The 21597-nt window shown below is 37.6% G+C and overlaps 1 protein-coding gene across 3 annotated transcripts in view; it reads right to left on the bottom strand.

Moving 5' to 3' along the window:
- COL28A1 (collagen type XXVIII alpha 1 chain) overlaps positions 1-21597 on the bottom strand; it is an 86441-nt gene that overhangs the window by 50593 nt on the left and 14251 nt on the right. For all 3 annotated transcript variants that reach the window (XM_087774401.1, XM_087774393.1, XM_087774387.1), the window contains 9 exons: positions 20627-21186; positions 19088-19108; positions 18397-18453; positions 17111-17164; positions 16557-16598; positions 15826-15852; positions 14646-14690; positions 10208-10252; positions 8072-8125 (listed from right to left, as the gene is read on the bottom strand). In XM_087774401.1, the coding sequence (XP_087630527.1) occupies positions 8072-8125; positions 10208-10252; positions 14646-14690; positions 15826-15852; positions 16557-16598; positions 17111-17164; positions 18397-18453; positions 19088-19108; positions 20627-21186 (905 nt within the window). The remainder of the gene's footprint in view (positions 1-8071; positions 8126-10207; positions 10253-14645; positions 14691-15825; positions 15853-16556; positions 16599-17110; positions 17165-18396; positions 18454-19087; positions 19109-20626; positions 21187-21597) is intronic.

The following is a 21597-nucleotide window of genomic DNA, read 5'->3' as shown; positions in this document are numbered from 1 at the left end:
AAGTAAATAAACAGATTATCCTTGAAGCTTAATTTCTGATAACTATGCACTTGGAGTGCTACTACTGCAGCTTTAAATCTAGAATAAAGTGAAATAAAGGGTATCAGCAACACTGACATTGCTTCAGTGTGGATTCTGTGCATGTAGCTGTTGCCAAAATAAAGAACATAAGGGGGCTGGAAGTAGATGATCTTTAAGTTCCCGTCCAACACAAACCATTCTATGATTCTATGAAAGAAGTTTATTGTATTCCTAGGTAGACCTTATTGTTTGGGTTTCCTAATAATATTTTCATGAAGCCTTTGGACCAGAGTCACAACTCAGTTGATGTGTATCCAGATTATCATAAATGATGCAATGTTTACTGCTATAAAGCCAATTAGAAATTGACCCTTTTTGTTCATAGCTGTTTTTTTCCTCCTGTGTTTGTTTTGAAACTGATCAAACAACAACAACAATTCCTCAAATGGCCCGTCTTCTAGAGTTCCAGTTCTTCCATGGGATTACTTTGGCGTTGAACAAACTGTCCTTTTAAGATCAGCTGATTAAAAATAATTTTTATTAAGTGTTTCCCATCAGCAGGGAAAGCAGGAAATTTAGCGAAGGCCAAGAATAACAGAACCAAAGCTTGCACTTGTATCTTTTTTAATTCTCTTTGCAAATTCTCTAACTACTGTTGTCCTTTAAGCCAACAGTTAGCTGAATTTCAGGGCTTTTGGGGCTGATTCTGTTTAGACAAGAAATAGGGTAAATATGCAAGGAAATGTTTTATATTATTTCTTTGGAAAATAATATATACTAAAAGCACATTTGCAGAAGGGTTTTAGTGACTTAGAAGCCTTCATTTCATTTCCAATGGTGGTAATTTAGGCTACTGAATTTCATTCATGCCAACAGGTTACAAGCATCTAAGCATCAATGGAACGGCAGCTTCTGGTTGTGCATCAGTATGTAGAAGCGCACAGGCAGAATGGTATCAGCAAAGCCACAGTGCTGTAGTTATGCACACCCAGCCCCGTGGTGTGCTCTGCTTCCAGGGCAAAATCATCCCCATGGGAGCTATACAAGTAAAACTGTTGTATTAAGGTTTCAGTAGAAAGTTTTGCAAGCAAATTTCTGTGCATAGGCACTCCCTCAAGGACAGAGATACTTCTGCCACTTTTACCCATAGTTGTGTTTCTTGCAAAGCTGGTCAAGATGCACAAAGGATGGGTTTTGGAAGAATGTTAAGCCAAGCACATCAGCCTGGTGCCCAAGAAACATTGCCTTTCAGCCTATAGGCTCCCTTATCTCACCACCAACTCTCAATTCAATAGCTCTCCACTTCACAACCAACATGAACAGATACAGCTCCATGTAGCTTTAGGGCCTAGAGACAGGCAGGCTAGTTAGGGATGGACTTCCCCACTTCAAGGAAAAGGTGCCTCAGTGAGAAAGAAATAGGCACAGGCTGCTGTAAGGTCAGGCAGTATGCTAAATATTAGCTGTTCAAATTCACAGTCCTCATTTCTTTCATGGAGAAGGCAGCCTTGGAAGTGTCTTCCAAATTTTTTGTCCTGTCATCCAAATGGACATTGTGTTTCATATCTATTTCTGACAGGCCCTGCCAGAATTTCCCAGGGACAGTAACTCTGAGGGATGCTTCCTATCGCAAATCATTCACTCCTTCACAAGCTCACCCACATGATAGATCTATGGTAATATATGTGCTGCCTTGAATGCAGATGGGAGTCCTACTGAAATTAATGTTTTTCCAAAAGCTCTTATTTTAACCATGATAAAAACATTACATAGTTTTCTTCCAAGTGACTAGTGTCCTGTAATCTGTCTCACAGCAGCTGTACTAGTAGGTACTGGTGTAGGCAGCGTAAACAGCCCTTATGATAAAAAGCATGTAGGGTAGTATGAAAATGTTGTTCTGTTGAATGCTTTCTCACTGATAGCAGAGGATGCCTGAATAATAATGGAGAAAGAAACCCCACCTTCTACCAGACAACATGCAAAACTTGGAAACTTAAACTATTCAATCTATTTTAAAGACTGTATATTTCAAACTTCATATGGCTATTAGTAAGCCTGGCTTTTATCTTCTACGGTCTTGGGGCTATAGGTAATGTGGAATTTATTAAAACCATGAAGTGCTGGCAATAACATCATTATCTCTACATGTAGAAGGAAAAGTTTGCTTTTCAAAGTAGCTTCTTTGTAATTATTTTCTTTGTCTAACACCCTGCTCAAATTCTTTTTTCTCTCACTATTGGGATTTTCCTTCAGGTGGCATCTAGTATCACCTAGAACAATGGGAAGGAAAACAATGTAAATAATTTCTTTACTTTTAAGAAAGCACATATATACAGTCTATAATGTGATAATGATTAAGCTATAGTAAAAAATAATCTTTCAAATATAATGATTTTATCTTTAAGGTAAACATTAGCAACAACAATGCAAGTAGATATAGATATTTTAACAGATATTATTGATAATTTGTATTTCTAAGCTAGTTGAGGTACCTAGGAACCATACTTCTTAACAGGGAAACTGGATTTTTCAGTCTCCTGGGAAAGATGTAACTTGCCACATAAGTAAGGAAAGAATTTATAAGTCATCAGAAAAGAAGCAGCATCCCTTAGCAGTTCATTCAGGGACACATTTTCAGAGAAATATGCAATGATGGATTTTTCACAGCATTATCCCAAGATGTTTTTATGGGAATAACTGCTTTGAATACCCACATTCAAACTTAACTGTTTCCTTAAAAGTCTGAATACACGTCTGTTCATACAACTTTAGAGTCTAATTCAGAATCTTACTATGCATATGAAATCTTCCAGAGAGGCTCTTACTATAGCAGTGGCTTTTAAGAATGTGTTGTTTTCAGTCTTTCCATGAATATATCATGGTTTCTAGAAGCGTGTACTTTATTTCTAGTGGCTGGTCTAAGAGTTTAAACAAACAAACCCAATGTCCCTTCTGAAATGATAACCGTAAGTACTCCCTGTTCATCACTTTCTTCTTTATGAATGGAACACAGGTCATGCCCACTTCCTGATTTTATGCCCCACTTTTATAACCTGTAACCATACCATTCTGTTTGTAAATTGTCCACTGAAATTTGCTAATAGTCACTATTATTCCCCTCGCTAACAAACACATTTTCAAAATTATCCTGACTATAAACACTCTCACGGAACCTTACTGGAGCTATTGTATAGAATACATTGTTGTGGGTTTTTTTGTAAATAGATATTAGTTAAGCATTTTTTAATAAATTAATGAAAACAGACAAAATAATGCCTACAATTTTGAATAAATTAATAGACATATGCATGTTCAAAATTCATTTTTTATCTAACACCAAGAGTACTAGGGGAAAGTGGATGTGCACATTTTACATTGTTGACCCCAATAAGGTACTTTAGCTTTGCAAAAATGTAAGCAGCAGAAATCTAGGGCTCAGAAGTTTGTTTGACCAAAATAAAGGGCATTATGTTAATTCTTAGAACTCTGTTTTCCAGAAGAATCATGGTGATTCCATTTCCTTTTTAGAGAGGAAACCAAGATGCATGAAGTCCTTTTGTGTTACAATATTTGCATTTTTCCTGTTTTCTATTGCTATTGAAGGGCAAAGCTGTCTTCTAATGAGAACATAACCACATAATATATGCAGTAATAAATAAATCCAACAAAAGTAAATGCAGTAGCCAGTTAGGACACTATTTTACTGTGTTAACCAATGCAGTTAAGAGATATGTAAAACCTAAGTATGAAAATGACAGAAAACAGGTTACTGGGAATGTTGGAAGATAAATGGGATTCTCACTGGATAATGTTTCTGGACAATACTGCTTATGACAGAATATATTACCTTTATAGATCAAATAAATCCTTTGTTTCTATTAATAGGGAATACTGACTTTATGTCCTGTGTCCCCTTTTGAAAGCCTATGGCTCCTGTAGTAACTTCAGTGTGATCTTTGAGAAGCAAACCAAGCAAAAGCAACCACAACTGATTTAATTCCCAAACCACCTGTTAACCAGCCATCCAGCCAATTCCTGGCCATCCAGGCAGGAATATGGCATATTACTGGAGCAGAACCAAGCGTGGCATGGCTTTTTTCTTTGCTAAATTTCTGTTTCTGATACTTCTAGTCTTACCCTAAGTGAGACTTTCCCTAAGTCTTCTGGGTTTTTTGAAACAGTTGCATCAGCCAGCAAAATCCTATTGTTGGCCATCCTTGCATTCTTAGTGAGACAAGGAACACAAAATCTGAGTTCCTTGCTCCTACAAGCTGCAGTTTGACAAGAGCTGAGTGTCTCTACATTAGACCTAGGGTTATAAATTGGTGTTCTGCAAATTCAATTAATTAATTGTGTGTGATAACTTAAAAGAACTACAAAAACTTTTCCTATCGGGTTTTTGTAATTTCTTTACATGTTTTATAGTGCAATGAGGTATATGGTACACTTTGATTCAAGTTTTTGTTTTATGTTACAATGAAGATAATATGTGGTGGCTGATGAAGCTGAAGAATGGCTTAAAGTGAAGCAAACGTCTAAGAAAATATAAAGCACAGCTGTGAATGGTATTTTTTTCTTGGAATTTTAAGTTAATGAGAGAGACAATAACATACAATTTGGCTTTAACAATATAATTTTTCTTTTGTAAATTCAACATCTTTCTACTGAAGCATTGCCAATAGGCAATAGAAAGTCAGTAAAATAGAAAACAAACAGAACAATCCTGGTCCTTTGCTCAGGACATGCTTGGGGAACAGGACAAAGATGACTGCTTCAGAAGACAGGAGATTCACAGTGAAAATAGCCAGTTCCCAACTCCTAACTGTGTTTGAGTGAAATGTCCTGTTACTCTCTAATGTTTTTCTCTTAAACTTATTATGTTTTACACTGTGTTGTAGGTTTACTGTTAACATGCAAGTTCAGCATTTGGTTAAATGGAAATATATTTAGTCAGGTAAATTAATAATAAGATGAGGTAACATGTATTTATATTTTTATTTTTATAGAAGCACAGTTCAAATTTGTCATTTTAAATGCCCCAGCCTCTTTATGGAGAAGGTTTGTCTATATGGTAATAAAACTGTTTAGATGTTTTTGAGATGTTATAATTTTACACAAATGCAAATAGAGAAAACTTTTTTTAAAGTTTGCTTAATAGCAAAAACTGGTCTTAGTTAACACCATGCTGAGCTGCATTCTGTCCTGGATATAGGTTGTTCAACATATTCATACGTGACTTGAAAAGAGGGTGAAAGTAAACCGATGAAGTTTGCTTGATATTAAAGAGGTTATTAAAGATAAGGATTGATTGCAAAGTGCATCAGAAAGACTTTAAGAGGTTAACGATGTGATTCAGCTCCATATGATCACTCCTAAACTTAGGTGTCTACATGTTGGCTGAGTTTCTGTTGTAGTCAGTGGAAAGCTGGTCAGTGCAGGCAGTGGGACTCTGAGAGAGATTCAACTCATTACTGGCAAAATGATAAGGCAATATCATGAAAAGGGATGGAAGTAGAGTATTGTGCAGCCAGTAAGGCTTCACACTGATAGATTAGCCAGCAGCTTCAGAGAGAATAAGAAAATGCATATGACTAACAGAAGAAGCAAGGTATGAAAAGTTCTTTTAAGTCATTTGTGGACAATGTTTCTGGACTCCATGCTACCTTGCTTCAGACAAGTCAAATTAAATTAGTTGAAGTTGCAGTGCCACCAACCCTGTCCTGCTGGTGGCTGCCAGAGCCAGCTGCATCCAGACAGCACACAGATGACACTGTCCCCAGCTGCGTCTGCCGCCTGGTATTCCAAAGCAAGAGAACACGTACGGCACTGCCTTACAGAAGCGTGGGATGGACTGAGCTGGCCAGATATATGAGTGAACTGTAGACTTCATAAATGAGACCCAAAACATCTGTAGGCTGAGCTTGATCCGGAGTTTATATTTTAAGGAACTGAATCTCCCCTTTCAAACCTCAACATGGCCCACTAACAGTGAATAAAAGTGTTCAGCAGCAGTGTTCTGCATTATGTCACATTGATATTAATGCCATGCAACTGCCTTTAGCTCTGCTAAACCGGGGAGAAGTCACTAGTTAGCTCAAAAAGCAGAAAGTATTAGCATGGAAAGGCCATGGGTATAAGGAACTGCACTAAGAATAGACTTAATTATTTTATCCAAGGCAGTCATAAATAACTGCCACTTTTCAGAGATACTGTATTATGTGTCATGAAAACTAATTTTAAAAGAGCAATAGAATAATTCTTTTGTAAGGAAAAAACATATTGGAAAGACTCTTATGTCTGAACCAAAAAAGGCCTGACCTTTACCAGCTGAATGGGTGTTTATTAAGCTGTAAACAACCACTGATTATCTGTACTGATCATTAAAAAATTTCTCACTCATCTCAAATAAGCTCCAAACCTCCAAAGGTTAGCTTTGGCGCTAGGTATGGACAAGAGATAACCTCTAAACATACATATGTTTCTGCTATACTCTTTAAGTGTAATTACCTAAGCATATTAATTAAACTTGCCTGGCAATATTTTTATTATGATATATGTCTGATCCCGGAAAAAACTCGACTATAGACTTTAAACAGCAGGTTGCAGAGTTGGAAGCTGAAAAAAGAAGGAACTTTGTTTCTTATTCTTACTGAAAATCTGCAACTAAAGTATAACAAGAGACCATAAATATTATATCCAGGTGGATGAATTCTATAGAGAGCTGCATGTATTTTACAGATATGAAAGTGTGAAGAGACTGACAGGAGGACAAACAACATTCAACAAATACAGTTTCGTGTATAATAAAAGCATCTGGTGGTACTATCTTGGACTCAGTGTGAAAGGACAGATAAAAAAATTACTGTCATTTGCTGTGCTGAAGATCAAGAGAGGCATGACTTTTCCACCACATGTATGAATAGCTTCTTTCAGACCCATTATCCTCTTTCTTTCCCCACTTCTGAAATATTCTGTAGCAGCTTTCCTAATCAAGCATTTTGTTGAGAAGATGAAGAAATATGAAAAAGCATTTGTCAGGAAGAGGAAAGTCATGATGGATTCTAGTATTTCATACTTTTTACCATAAACGTTTCCCATATCTGAATTTATTTCTGTGAATCTCCAAATAAAATTGTTGCCTAAGAAACAAAACATGACTGTTTAAATATTGCATCTTTGGCAAATTGCTTTGTGTGAATTTAGTTGCCTTGTGTAACTTAGATATGGCATTGCATTAACCAGGCTATCAATAATCCTGTGGTAGAAAGTCTTTGTCATTAGACATTACATTTTCAAACTGATACATTAAAGAACTTTCTGTACCGAACAATGATGTTAATAGCTGTCCCACGGGCAAGATAACTGTATTCACATAAAGCAATTTCCCAAAGGTTTGCAAACTAGAAGACTGCCTAAATTAATCAGATACTTTATCCAACTGATTTTGCTTGACAAGCTGTAGTCTTTAACTCTAAATGATCTATTTTAAGTATAACTAAGGCATTAATTGTCATAAAATCTTACACCTCTACCAATTTCAAAGTTGTCTTGAGTTTTTACAGTATACAAGCAATTAAAAATGACTTTAAAAACTCAATCTGAAGATTTTATAACCACTATCTAGAATTACTTAAAATCTTTAAACACAAGGAATTTTAGTCCAAAATATTCCAGAAAAAACTTCCCAAGTGATGGCAGAAGCCAAGACACATATTCAGGTGATTTAAATTCCAACCTAAGTGCTGTGGCTCTAGGCAGGTCCTTGGTAGCTCCCTATTGTGGCCCTACAGAATGCTCTCCCAAGCTCTGATGGCTGGACTTGGAGACCCAGATGGAAAACCGGCTGTATGTGCCAACGATACAAAACCTTCATAACATGATGACACTATGGTGCACCAAGCAGGTGATGTACTTTATTGCTGTGCAAAGGACACCACTAACAAAAAACTACTGAGGAAAAAGGATAGTAGAGTATAAAGATTCTACACAGAGTTTCTGCATCCTCTCTCTCTCTATAAATAATATCTACACATATACAACTACATCTTACCTTGCTTCCTTGAATGCCTTTCGGGCCTGGCTCACCTGGAGGTCCACTGATACCCTACACAAAAGTCAAAGTATAGAATGAGTTGCCTTTGAAGACGCATGTAAAGTTTCTTTTGAATTTGGGCTGAGCAGGGTACAGTAAAACGTAGCACAACACTAAGCTCTAAAGGACAAGAGTTTTCTGCATCATATCCTGTGAAGTGCCCAACATATTGACTATTGTTCATATTCAATAACCAGTGCTGGCAGAAAGGATATCTTACTACTCCCTGTGAATTGCATCTGTTTTATCCGAAGCTTTCCATTCCTTTCTTCTCTTGCTCCTGACTTTGCCATATTTTCATATTTTCTCTTCTGCCCAAGCAAATAAACTAAGCTGTCACATCCTCTTTAGCTCCATTTGTAAGAAATCACTTCCCCTACATCTCTCTCTGATGATGAGCTGAGATTAATTTTAATTCCCTGACATTACTAGAAACATTGTGTCTGCTCACACAAGGAAATAGTTAATAGCTCTTTGGAAGAGACAGAGCAGGTAAGGTACTCTGTCTGGAGCGATGACATTTCAGGAGGTCCCTTCACCAATACAATGGCTGGTACAATGGCTGGAAAAAAGTAGGTCTGATAATTATGAAGAGCAATAAGATCACAAGATTAATAGATTACACCCAAGTCTGGTGTTAAAGCTTTAACTCTTACTGAAACGCTCCAGTTCACCGACTTGTGAGTTACTGAACATCCCACTGGCATCTGCTGGGCTGCCCAGTTGGGTAAGACTGGTCAACACTGTTGCAACTACCACTAACAGAGCTGATAATCACAATGAAGTGGAAGCCTCATGGTTTTTTAAGTGACTGGAGAAAAAAAAAGTCATGAGCTGTCAAAAGAATAACATCGCAAAATTACAGTTTATTGTAGTAAAAATGCTGGGTGAATATGGATAATTTTATGCTTATAAAAAGACACAAACTGGCCCAAATCTAAACGTAATGGTTTCATTGCTGACACAAAAATGTGCTCAGAGTGTGTTCATTCCCTTTCTTAAATATGATAAACTACAGGAAACACATGACTGTCCAAAAAGAAAGAAAAATAATCCCTTTCAGCTACCTTCATTAACAGATAAAGTAAATCCTCCAAAATATTGTGTTTTGGCTCAGAAACAGATATGAAAATTTTGGAATATCTGTAATTTTGTATCTCCTATGGATTTCCAGTCAGAAAAAATATATTTATTATTCTCTCCTTTCCTTTTGTAGCTTTTGCACAAAGCATGCAAAAATGCAATCACACACCTAAGTAACAGTTATATGACCAAAAATCAAATATTGGGGGGAGAACAGTCAATGAAATGAATATAGTTAGTGTTCCAAATTATGCTGAAATCATAACTTTACAAACTAGGGAATAACTGTTTCATAAGAGCACAGTGATGTCCCAAGTGCTGTATTGTACACAAACTCACAGTTATATGGCCTTGCTCCTTAGTTTATGCATTTTAATTGAGTACTATTTACTAAAAGGAATCTTGCAGTTTTGTTTGTTTTAAAAGAAGCAAACTCTACTTTATTCTCTCAGTACCTTGCTGTCATATATAGAAACAAAATATTTATTTAAAATCACTTAGTACTTGAAAAGCATTTCCAAAAGAGACTTTGAAAAATCACACTTTTATAAGCTATTCTTCCCGACAAAAAAATTATGATCATGATGTGAGTTGGACAAATGTCCCAGCAGTAAAATGGAAAAGTGCTTGAGGCAGTGTGTGCTAATAGAAATACATAATATAAGCTGTTAATATAAATACATAAGTTAAAATAAATCATTCTCAAGCTTATTGCATGCTTTTAGTTATTAAGCGGGTTGTAGTTCCCATGGTAATTACTCTTAGAGGAGAGCTCTGCAGTTGGAGAGCCCAAGTGGGCCACACACCTCTGAGTAACTTTAAGCTGCAGAAGCAGCCAAGATTTTATCCTTGAAAATTTTTTCCAAAAGACAAAGGTTTACCAGATTCTGCTGTCTTGGTCCCTCATGCACCAAACGTGCTGCTCTCCACAGAGCTGACAGGTTGTATGTAGAAAAAACTTACAGAATATAATGTGTTTTCTTTTTATTTGGTAGCTTTTAGTTCCCTTACCTGAGGTCCCCGAGGTCCCCTAGGGCCAAAAGGACCTTCCAAACCCTGAGGAAAAACAAGATTCAATTATGAGATTTATAGGAAATTGCAATTATCTGCTTTAAAGTATTGAAAACCGCAGTGTACATGTAATGACTCATATCTCTGTTCAAGCATTTTCTAGGGAGTTTATTCTCTCTCCAGAGTACTGCTGTTCTCTTTCTGTATTCAATAATTGCCTGTTACATTCCATCCTCAATATTTGGTTAAAATACTTTTCATATACAACAAACATTGTGGATGGCTACTTAACATCTTAGCTATATGATTAACTAGTTGCTATTTGCTGCAGGTCTTTAAATTCAATTTCTAGAAGCATACTAGATACAGAATTCTTAAAAAAATGCTGCAGTGCTTATACCAGAACAACTTCAGGTAATTTTGTCTCACTAACTAAAACTGCTGATCAGTAGCATGGCAGAATCACACTAACAGTTTACAAAAAACATTAAAAATGCATCCAAAAAAAAGTAAAATGCCATATTTTTTTTATTCCATTGGCTGTAATTTTTCCATTTAATGAGTTCTTACCGTTACAATCTACATCGACACGGTAGATTGTTCACAAATCTTTCTGCTGCACTGTTTTTCCCTCACTCACCAGAATGCATATTCTATGGGATTTCACTTCCAGTTGACTCAATACTCAGTTATAATTTATTTCTAAAGCAAAAACAGCTTTCAGCAAATAGTTTACTGGTCTTTTCTTTCTCTTTCTTCTCTTTTAATTAGCATCATCTCCACACACAGAGGCACTGGCATACTGCTGCATTTTTCAAGGCATGTGTCACATTTTGAACCTCTCATAGCCTTGATGAATTTAGCAGTGATACCTATGCAGCCACACTCATAGAATCATAGAATCGTTTAGATCTAAAGTAAAAGACCTTTATGATCATCAAGTCCACAACTAAACAACGTCCCTAAGCATCACATCCACACGTCTTTTAAATACTTCCAGTGATGGAGACTCAACCACTTCCCAGGGCAGCCTGTTCCAATGCCTGACTATTCTTTCAGTGAAGAAATTTTTCCTAATATCCAATCTAAACCTCTCCTGCTGCAACTTGAGGCCATTTCTTCTTGTCCTATCGCTTATTACTTGGGAGAAGAGGCCAACCCCCACCTCACTACAACCTCCTTTCAGGGAGTTGTAGAGAGCAATAAGGTTTCCCTTCAGCCTCCTTTTCTTCAGCCTAAACAACCCCAGCTCCCTCAGCTGCTCCTCGTAAGACTTGTTCTCTAGACCCTTCACCAGCCTCCTTGCCCTTCTTTGGACATGCTACAGCACCATGATGTCCTTCTTGTAGTGAGGGGCCCAGAACTGAACACAGTACTCCAGGTGCGGCCTCACCAGTGCCGAGTGCAGGGGCACTATCACCTCCCTGGTCCTGCTGGCCACACTATTCCTGATACAAGCCAGGATGCCATTGGCCTTCTTGGCCACCTGAGCACACTGTTGGCTCATGTTCAGGTGGCTGTCAACCAACACCCCCAGGTCCTTTTCCGCCAGGCAGCCCTCCAGCCACTCCTCCCCAAGCCTGTAGCGTTGCATGGGGTTGTTGTGACCAAAGTGCAGGACCCGGCACTTAGCCTTGTTGAATCTCATACAGTTGGCCCCGGCCCAATGATCCAGCCTGTCTAGGTCCCTCTGTAGGGCCTTCCTACCCTCCAGCAGATCGACACTTCCACCCAGCTTGGTGTCATCTGCAAGAAGAAGAAGGCCTAAGTCCTACGTGACTATTCTCAGGCGCTTCCGTGGTTTCTAACACATCAATAGCCCTTGAGTCTTTGCTGCCACATGCATCTTCATCCCCTGCCTCCACTGAGATGGCAGACTGAAGGACCTTGCTAGCACAGCGTCCCTCAAACATTGGCATGCCGCCTTCAGGCTTATCTCTCACAAGCCACTCCACTGACAGTCTTCCCCTACAGATTCAGATTCAGAATTTTTTAACAATTCTCTACTCCCTGGCATTTGCTCGCAGGCATCAGCCACCAGAGAGAGCAGATAACTCCACTCAGTTCAAGCCCATTTACAAAACTACACGAGCAATGGATGGCACAAAGAACAATATGCTGATGCAATGATAGCTACTTTTGGTAGAATACACATACATGATTGGAGTCAGTTTTTATTTCAAAGCCGAACACAAACTTTCTGAATTTCAAGCCTGATTAGCTTTTGAAGAAACTCAGATTCACAGCATCAAAACTGCTGCTGAAGTCAGCTTGATTAGTAAGACTGGAAAACGGCAGGGGAAAAATCGAACATTTTCAAATCAGACAACACTACTGCCAATTACGTTTCAATACCCATCACTGCAGTTAAAGATCCACCACAGAATATTGAATTTACATTTCATAGAGCCATAGAATCATAGAATGTCCTGAGTTGGAAAGGACCCACAAGAATCATTGAGTCCAACTCCTGTCCCTGCATAGGACAACCCCAAAAATCATACCATGTGTCTGAGGGCGTTGTCCAAATGCTGCTTAAATGTTGTCAGGCTTGGCGCCGTGACTGCCTCCCGGGGGAGCCTGTTCAGTGCTCCACCACCCTCTGGGTGAAGAACCTTTTCCTAATGTCCAACCTAAACCTCCCCTGGCGTATCTTCCTGCCGTTCCTTCAGGTCCTGTCATTGGTCGTCAGGGAGAAGAGATCAGCGCCTGCCCTTCCTCCTTCCCTTGTGAGGAAACTGTAGACCGCAATGAGGTCTCCCCTCAGTCTCCTCTTCTCCAGGCTGAACAGACCAAGTGACTTCAGCCGCTTCCCCTCTAAACCCTTCACCATCTTTGTGGGTCTCCCCTGGACACTCTCTAGTAGCTTTGTATCTTTTTTGTACTGTGGTGCCCAAGACTGCACACAGTACTCAAGATGAGGCCGCACCAGTGCAGAGTAGAGCACCAGTGCAGAGTAGATCACCTCCCTTGACCGGCTAGCAATACAGTGCTTGATGCAGCCCAGGACATGGTTGGCCCTCTTGGCTGCCAGGGCACACTGTTGGCTCATGTTCAACTTGCCATCGACCAGAACCTCCAGATCCCTCTCGGAGCATTTGGCCATGTATGTTCTGTTTCTGATGATTTTGTCCAGCATAGACTACTTTCATTAAAAAAAAAAAAAATCATTTTGTTCTATCTTCTGCATTTGTAAATGTGAAGCTGGGAATTCTGGAAGTGACTATAATTTTCATTTGTTCACTAAGTTCTTGAAATCCATTATAACCTCTGATCCTCTGCAGATGTGAAACTTTTTTCATCACTGCCCTGAACAGAAATGAAACAAGCAAATTCCCAGCAGCCCTGGCATATGTTTTCTACATCCAGATTTCTTGGCTGCTTTGATTATGTTCTTTGCCAGCTTCCTTTTATCTTCTTAGTAGACATTTCACATAACCTTGTGCTATTTCTCACATATTGCCTGGACAAAGAAGTTATGATCTTTCTTTATTCCTCTGAGAGATGCAATACTTTCTTTTTCATTGATATTTCAGTCTTTTCTGACTCACTTGCTGCCATTTTGAACCCCAGCATCTCACAAGATATCCTTAGCCTTTACATTTTTATTATAGTATAATGCCCTTTTTCCTTTGCGACAAATACTGCTGCTTTGAATACTTCCTAATTCTAACCTGAAATTCATCATTAAATAACAGGTTCCAGGAACCGCAAACTGTTCAAGCTGGTCTTTGATAAAGGTAAGCATAATATGGATGTTAAAACTGAAGAAATGTGCTTTAATAAATGATAATTGCAATCTAGTTGGTAGTACTTAACAGCTCTAACTATAGATGAGTGGTTTGTAGTACATATAAGTACAAACCTGCTTACATGAACTCAATATACATTATTATCTCACTCAGGAGTACATTATCTTTCCATCTTTCAGAGTGTAAAAAACAGGTGAATATCTATATTAACTTGTATCACTTCTGCACTTGAGGTTAAAAGAAGAGGAGGACTAGATAAAAGTGTGAATGCATATCAGCACAGATGGGCTGGTAGACCTGAAAGTTGTTCAGGTTGTGTAAGAACCTGCTTCTATTGTAATGTAACTTCATACACTTGAATTACAATTAACATTTTAAGGAAAAAAATATGGTGAACCCTGTAACATGCTCACATTCCTTTGTAAGTAGGGCTTGGCATTGGTCAGGACAGCTTTTGTTTTAGGTATGTGACTACATTTCTTCTGCAAAATGGAAAAAAGGATATGGTGAACTGTGGGTTCAGTTTCTATGAATCGTATTTCTACTATGAACGTACCTCTACTACCAGGGAATTATAAGATGTTCCAAATTTACAATAATCTTTACAAGCTATGTTTATGAATATGTTACATGATTTTCTAGTATCTTCATCAACGTGAAAGCATTCAAATAAAAATTATACTTACCCTTTCCCCTTTTATTCCTGGGGATCCACATTCTCCTCTTTCACCCTTTATAAGAAATCAAAAGGTTAACAGCTAAACAACATGTTTTGATTACACTACATGCATTAAAGACTGTGCAAGCAGTTCAGTAGCACAAGAGGTTTAATAGATTCTGAGGACCTGAGAGCGACATCATTAGATATGGTCTGTAGAAGACACAGTCTGCTCTACTCAAGATAGATACTATTTCTCTCTGAGAATGCCTACAAAATTTCCAACCTACATCCTAAAAGGATAATACATTTAATATCTAATAAGTTTTGCTGTGTTTTTCCACCTTGCTGCGCTGCCTCCAGAGATCCTCTCTGTATTCTGATTTCATTACTGTGATGTCTGAGATTTTCCTGAATAACAATCGTGAGATTGTAGAAATGGAATGAAGAAAGAGACTTACTAATGCGTTCTACTGATGATTTAACATATTAATAGACATATGAAAAGCAGACATATGAGTCTACTTTTCCCATTTCCATGAAATGTTTCCATAAAATTGACTGAAGCATTTTTCTAATGAATACAAAGATTCAGAGAGGCACCGCTTTTATTAACAATCCTTGTAGGGAGATAAGTGTCCAAACCAAGCAAAGTCAAAATGGAATTATCTCTGTTTCTGTCCTGCCTATGATGGTCCAGTTTGCAATGTAAATTTCGGCTCTAGTATCTTGCAAGTCATTGAAGTGTATAATTTTTTTAGCTTCTTGGAGAGCCTACCTTGAAATTTTTTTTGATCAAGCATTAGCCCTTGCAGGTTATAATTAGCCTAAAAGTAAACTTCCTTGTGGTAAGTTTTTTAAAAGCTAATGATAGCCACATCTATTTGTGTTTGTAGTAAACAATTTCACATTCTTTCTATTTAACTTCTTATTCAACCCTCAACTTTCTTTTTCCTTCCAGCAGCTCTATTTGTGGTCTTTGACATTTTTCAGTTTATATTTAGATTACATTTTCTGATCTTTTTTTTTTTTAATTCCAACAAGCCAGTCTGCAAGCATTTATGTAAGTAATTAATTTACTTCCAGGGATTGCATTAGGAGCTCTCATGACAAAAAGACAAGACAAGCTCTTCTTTCCATTCTTTCACATACACTGTCAGCAAGTGCCAATCTATTTTCAGACTACTTATATTCTATAAAAATCTTACCTTGTCTCCCTTGTAGCCAGGAGCTCCCTATTAAAAAATTAAAAAAAAAAAAAAAGGAAAAAATCATAAAAGAGAAAGCAAATACGTAACATACTGCTAATTTAAGTAGGAAAAAAAACCTAGTAAAGAATTACGTTTCAGAAGTTTAATTATTCACAACAATAAAATATCTCTCTGGAATCATTTCACATCTAATTCTCCACAAATTTACATGTGTATTTTTCCTCATAATATTAGCTGTAAATATGTCACTCAGTTTGCCAGCCTCTTAGCAGATATACACTACCATTTAAATGGGACTTCTAAACTGAATTGATCTTATGCATGGAGTAGTGTTAATCTTTCTACTGTGAATCAACAAGAATTCAAGCCGAGAAATACCAGATGTCAGAAGCCACTGGAGGACTATCTAGACATTTTTAGTGATGACATTTTCAGTTCTATCTTTGGGATAAGTCTAATGCAAGTCACTACAAAATCACATAGCTTCAAAAGTTCCTTTTGTCAGTAGCATCCCATCTCTACACTTAAGCACATGGCTAGACTGTTTCTCTCACTATAGATGCTTCTCTAAACCAGAACTTAGCTGAGGTGCTCTAAATAATTGAATAAAGTAGACGTGTGAAAAACGGAAAACACATTTTCAGTTCAGTGGAACTAAACTGTGAATCAGGGTCTGGAAGATAATCTGAAAAGACCAAATACGATTTAGCACTGTAGTAGTCACATACCTCTTCACCTTTTTCTCCATGATCTCCTTTTTGAGCATCACCCTATTGGAAGCAAAGGAATACAACTGAATATGTATTGCTCTTTTATTTATCACTATTACACTAAAACCAAGAACACTGTTTAAGGAGCAGAAGTTGCTTTGCCTATTTATGAACATCCACAGTTCCCCCCACAATCAAGGACACACAATTCCTGAACATTAACACAGAAAACTACTGTTATTAGATGACTGAAATCTTAGTCATCAGAGCAAGCTGTTCTGCTCAAGAGATTTGTGTACTGTTTGAAAGCCCTGTGGAGCTTAGAGAGCCTTCAGCTAGATTCAAAGACCTCTGCTGTCAGAGAAAAACTGGAATGATAGGCAGTGTTAACTTGGTAGCAGTTTAGTTTCAAATTTTTCTCTCTCATTTCTAAGGCAGCTAACTATAAACCTCTCAAAGCAAAAGTCAATCTTTCAAATCATATTTTAACATACTTTTCTTTTGCTATATTCAATTCTATGGTTTGAATACAACTAGATAGAAATTTGCTTTATTTTTTAAATTCACTTTACCTTGTTTCCTTTTGGTCCTCGCTCACCTTTTTCCCCTCTGTTACCAGCACTGCCCTGAAACAAAGCAGGAAAACGTCACTACCATTGTGAGGATAAAATTCTCCAGTTTCTGTAAGACTGTATCTTGGGGGCAGGCCAAAATCATTCTGGAATAAGCTTACGTAGAAACCCACACTCATTCAGGTATGGCATGTGTGACACTACTTTCCCTTAGATAAAAAAAAACCCTGGTATTATAAGGTATCTGTGAATTTTTTAAATCAATATTCAATGATAAATACATTTTCTACAGAGCATTTGAAAATCTAACCAGGATGTTGTCACAAAAAACATACACAGCTCCTCCTCCCCATTTTTCAGAGTTACCCACCCCTATCTGATCTTCTCTGCTTAAAAAAAAGATATGCACAGAACAGCCTAGTGTCAATATTCAGCAGCCCCAAAATAAAAAAATACTACACCATTATTCCTGTTTGGAGGATCATGAAGGTGGGGACTAGAAAGCTTGGTGTATATGTGTATATATAAAAAATACATATATAATAGGTTGCATCTAATCCTTTCAGATAAAATAACTGAAAATTCTTGGATCTTAAATTTTAAATTGGAAACAGGGGTTTTAGTTCCAGATGCACATTATCCCGAGCCAAGGGACTGGATGATAGGCCCTGCTGTCATAACCTGCTACACATACGGTTGATCAGTTGCTTAGTGTCTAGGGAGAAAGGCAAAAACCTCTGTATGTACCTTGGTTGTCTCTGGAGGAGCTGTTAAAGATACAAAAGGGATCAAAGAGGTCACACACTATCTGAACTCCCGCTTCTCTCGTCTTTACCAGTGCCAAGAAACAGTTATGTGTTGAAGTGTCACAGGAGAAAAAAGAGTGTTGGAGGCAGAGTTTTAGACTTCATTCTTCATATACGCCATCAGCCTCAATCTTTTGAACCTTTAACCCTTAGACAAATAGAAGCTGCTGGTGGAAGTAAACCTTTTGTCTAATGGACCTTTCCTTCCTCATTGTAAGATTCAAGAATAACTTTTTGATTTGGGCTTCAAAATCATGTACCTATTTATCCACAGTGTTTTATTACCCAATAATATAAATATATTTCTAAGATAGTATGTGATTATGGATAGATTTTTTTCTGAGCTTTTATAACAGTGTCCTTTCACAGTGATACGCTATGATACATCACTTCTTTCTGCAGTACATGCACAGCTAATGTCTTGATTTTTACAGACACAGTAACCAATTCTGGAGGCTTTTCAAATGAATGCATACTTACAGAATCACCTTTGTCTCCTTTTACTCCCTTTTCACACCAACAGTTCTTCTGCATACACTAAAAGGTTAATAGAAACATTAAGGAGAACATTTTTAAAATGTGTTATTTCAAATTCTTAAAGCAAAAACTCTGGTTTTGCCTAGCCACAGACTAGAGAACATAAAAGTGGAATAACAGGAAATAAATTATCTTCTAACATATATATTTCTTATATGATCAACATTACACTTCTATATAGCCTAATCAAAATCAGTTGCTTGATTTATTTATAACAAAAACAAATAAATCTGTTGCTACTGTAACTACAAACGTTTAAGGTAGCATATACATAGTATATAGTACCGTAAAATCCTACATAATTTTTGGACAATTTTGATATTGCTATTGTTTTCTAATGAGACCACTGATGAACTTGCATGTGTTGTACTAGTCCTGTTCCACTCTGGTAGGAAGAGTTCTTTATGTCTTACTGTCGATACTACCCACCAATGAACAGAAGCTGTAGATTTCTCAGGCGAAGGGATGGAAGAAATGGATGAAAGTTAAAATAAAAGCAACCACGGTTGGAAACTTTACTCAGGGAAGGAAGGTTGATTAATCCTGGAGTATTGTTGCATTACAGAAGAAGCAGACATCAGAAGATCTAGTATGAATAAGAGTAATCAAAACACACAAAACTCAAAAAACCTACCTGCTTCTGAAGCATGGCTTCCTGAAAAGAAAAGAAAAATATTACTTTCATATAGATTTATTTTAACAGAGTACTAATTTAACCATTTTTCTTCTCTAGTTTACAGAATTTCCAAGGTGAATGGTAAAGAATGTGAATACTTTCATCCTTCATCCCTTCCTCACAGTGGTAAGAACCAGCCTGTGGAACTACTCATATGAAAAAGGGCTCTCCGGTAGCAATAGGGGGCTGCTTCACGTGACCCATAATGATCAGAAAAGAAATGAGATGTAATGGGACAGCTAAATAGACAATATTAAGGCACAATGCTAACAAGGGGAATATGAAAAGACTTCCTAATGAAAGGCCTTACTATGGAAGGTCTTACTGACAAAATATATATGGGAAGGACTCAGTGATTTTATGAGGCTTATCCATGAGAACAAGCTACCTTCTAAAGTATTATCATACGCTCAGAGACACACTTCACATGCTGGAAAATACCCTCTCCCTCCATCAGTGATCAGTGCAGCCGAGCTATTATTGTCCAGGCACGCAACTCCTTGGAGAGCGGCTGGGAGGAGGAAGCTCCCTCTGTCTTGGCTCCTCACATAGCAGAGACACGCACCACAAAAACATACTTCACGACAGCACCATTCCGTGAGATCTCAGGGAAGAACTTTTCTTTTGTAAATATATACCTTCCCAGGTACAAAACATAGACTTGTAACAACAGGAATTATTTCAGAAATGCCTTTCACTTAGTGTATCTGAGATTGCTAGCCATGTGCTTAATTGCACAACATAATCATTCATTTTTACACATATCAACTAGAAAGTTTCCATTTCTGACTTTAAATTTTCCAAATTATTTTTTTACCACCTTTAGGAGACAACAGAAATATTACATAAATTCTGTATGGACTACTCCCTAATTAAAGCCATTGCATTTTCTAAGACTTATTTTCCTCCAAATTGCCTTAATTTATTATTTGCAAAGTCTTCTATTACTTAAAAATATTTTCTAGGATTTTAAACCCCAAACACTTCCTAGGCTGCCCTAATACTTTGCACATTATTGCTTAGAAGTGAGAAAGGTCAAGTCCAGCTGACATCTCTCTCACAGAAACACTTTTGTCTACTCTAAACTAAGAAATTAATTAAGCAGTATTCCCTGCCTTTTCTTATGTGTGCCTTATGCCGCGCTAGAAGGGCAGAGAGCTAAGGCCCTTAATGAATAACTACAGTGGCAGATTTACAGTACTTTGGAAACCCGATCCCACTCAAGTCAATTAAAAAATTGTATTGGCTTCATCAGACTTTCTTGAAGTTAAATCTTAAGCCCATAGTTACTGACCTTCTCTGCTACCAATGCTGGAGCCCAGCTCTTGCAGATGTCCCACATGATCTTTACAACCTCCCTGAACTTCCAAACCTGAGGCCAGCTCCAGCCCTGGTTCACCTGCAAACCTCTGCACTGCCTTCAGGACTTACCTATCGAAGTTAAATGAAATCTGCCATGGATAGATGGGTGACAAGATTAACATCAGCATTACTTACCAGTTCCAATGCTACATCAACTATCAGGTTCTGATCATCCAGGCATAAGACATGTTTAGAGGATGAATCACCAGATATCATGCGCAATTTTTCTTCTTGGACTTTTTTCTTAGAAAGGCCAATGGTAAAAAAATGTATTCCAAGACTCCTAGCTGCTGTGACTATATCCTGGACATTAGGGCTGTTTGGATGATCTACACCATCAGTCATCAAAAAAGCCACTTTCACACTTCTTCTACGACCTTCGGTTTTAAACAGCTGAGTGGCATTGGAAATTGCATAATAGGAGTAGGTGCCGTGGCCAATAAAGCCCAGAGACTTGATCTTCTCTTTAAAATTCTGCACGTTTTTCCAGGCTGTAAAGGGATGATCAATGCTGACTGTGCTGCTGAACTGCATACTTGCTAGTTTGACATTATACTTCTGAGACTTAACTGCCTTCATCTGGAAAATGCTGTCAGTTAAGTTTTGAACAACATTCTTCTGTAAATCAAACAACTGATTTTTGGCACTTTCTGAACTGTCCAAGATAAAGACTATATCAACGAGACACATATCACCTGTAATGGAACAAGAAAGTTAGATCTATGAATAATGGGCACACCTGCACAACACATTTCAGATAATTCTCTGCAAGAATCCCAATCCTGAAATCATTTCCCAAGGATTCCTCTGTCTTCCCAGTAAAAATTCTAAGGATACATTTCACTGTAAATGCCAAGAAATTCTACTGAAGTCAAGTAACTAAATTTAAGTTACTTTAATTCATAGCAGTATTATTAAATACAGCGTACAGACAAAAACTTTCAAATTAGGGTCTTGATGGGATTGTTTTGGCATTTTAGTTGATTTTGTATACAAAATTTCCCACATGAAATTTCAAACTAAAAATTAGGCTTGTTATCATTTATCTTAAAAGAGAGATGCGTGTCAATGAAAATCACAGATCAAACTGGAGTCCATGACCAAGT

Source organism: Nipponia nippon, unplaced genomic scaffold, assembly GCF_047370975.1.
Source record: "Nipponia nippon isolate SJK-2023a ecotype South Korea unplaced genomic scaffold, ASM4737097v1 scaffold_1, whole genome shotgun sequence".
NCBI classification, from domain to species: domain Eukaryota; kingdom Metazoa; phylum Chordata; class Aves; order Pelecaniformes; family Threskiornithidae; genus Nipponia; species Nipponia nippon.
Note: the sequence above shows the minus strand (reverse complement) of the source record. Positions and strands in the feature narration are given on the sequence as shown.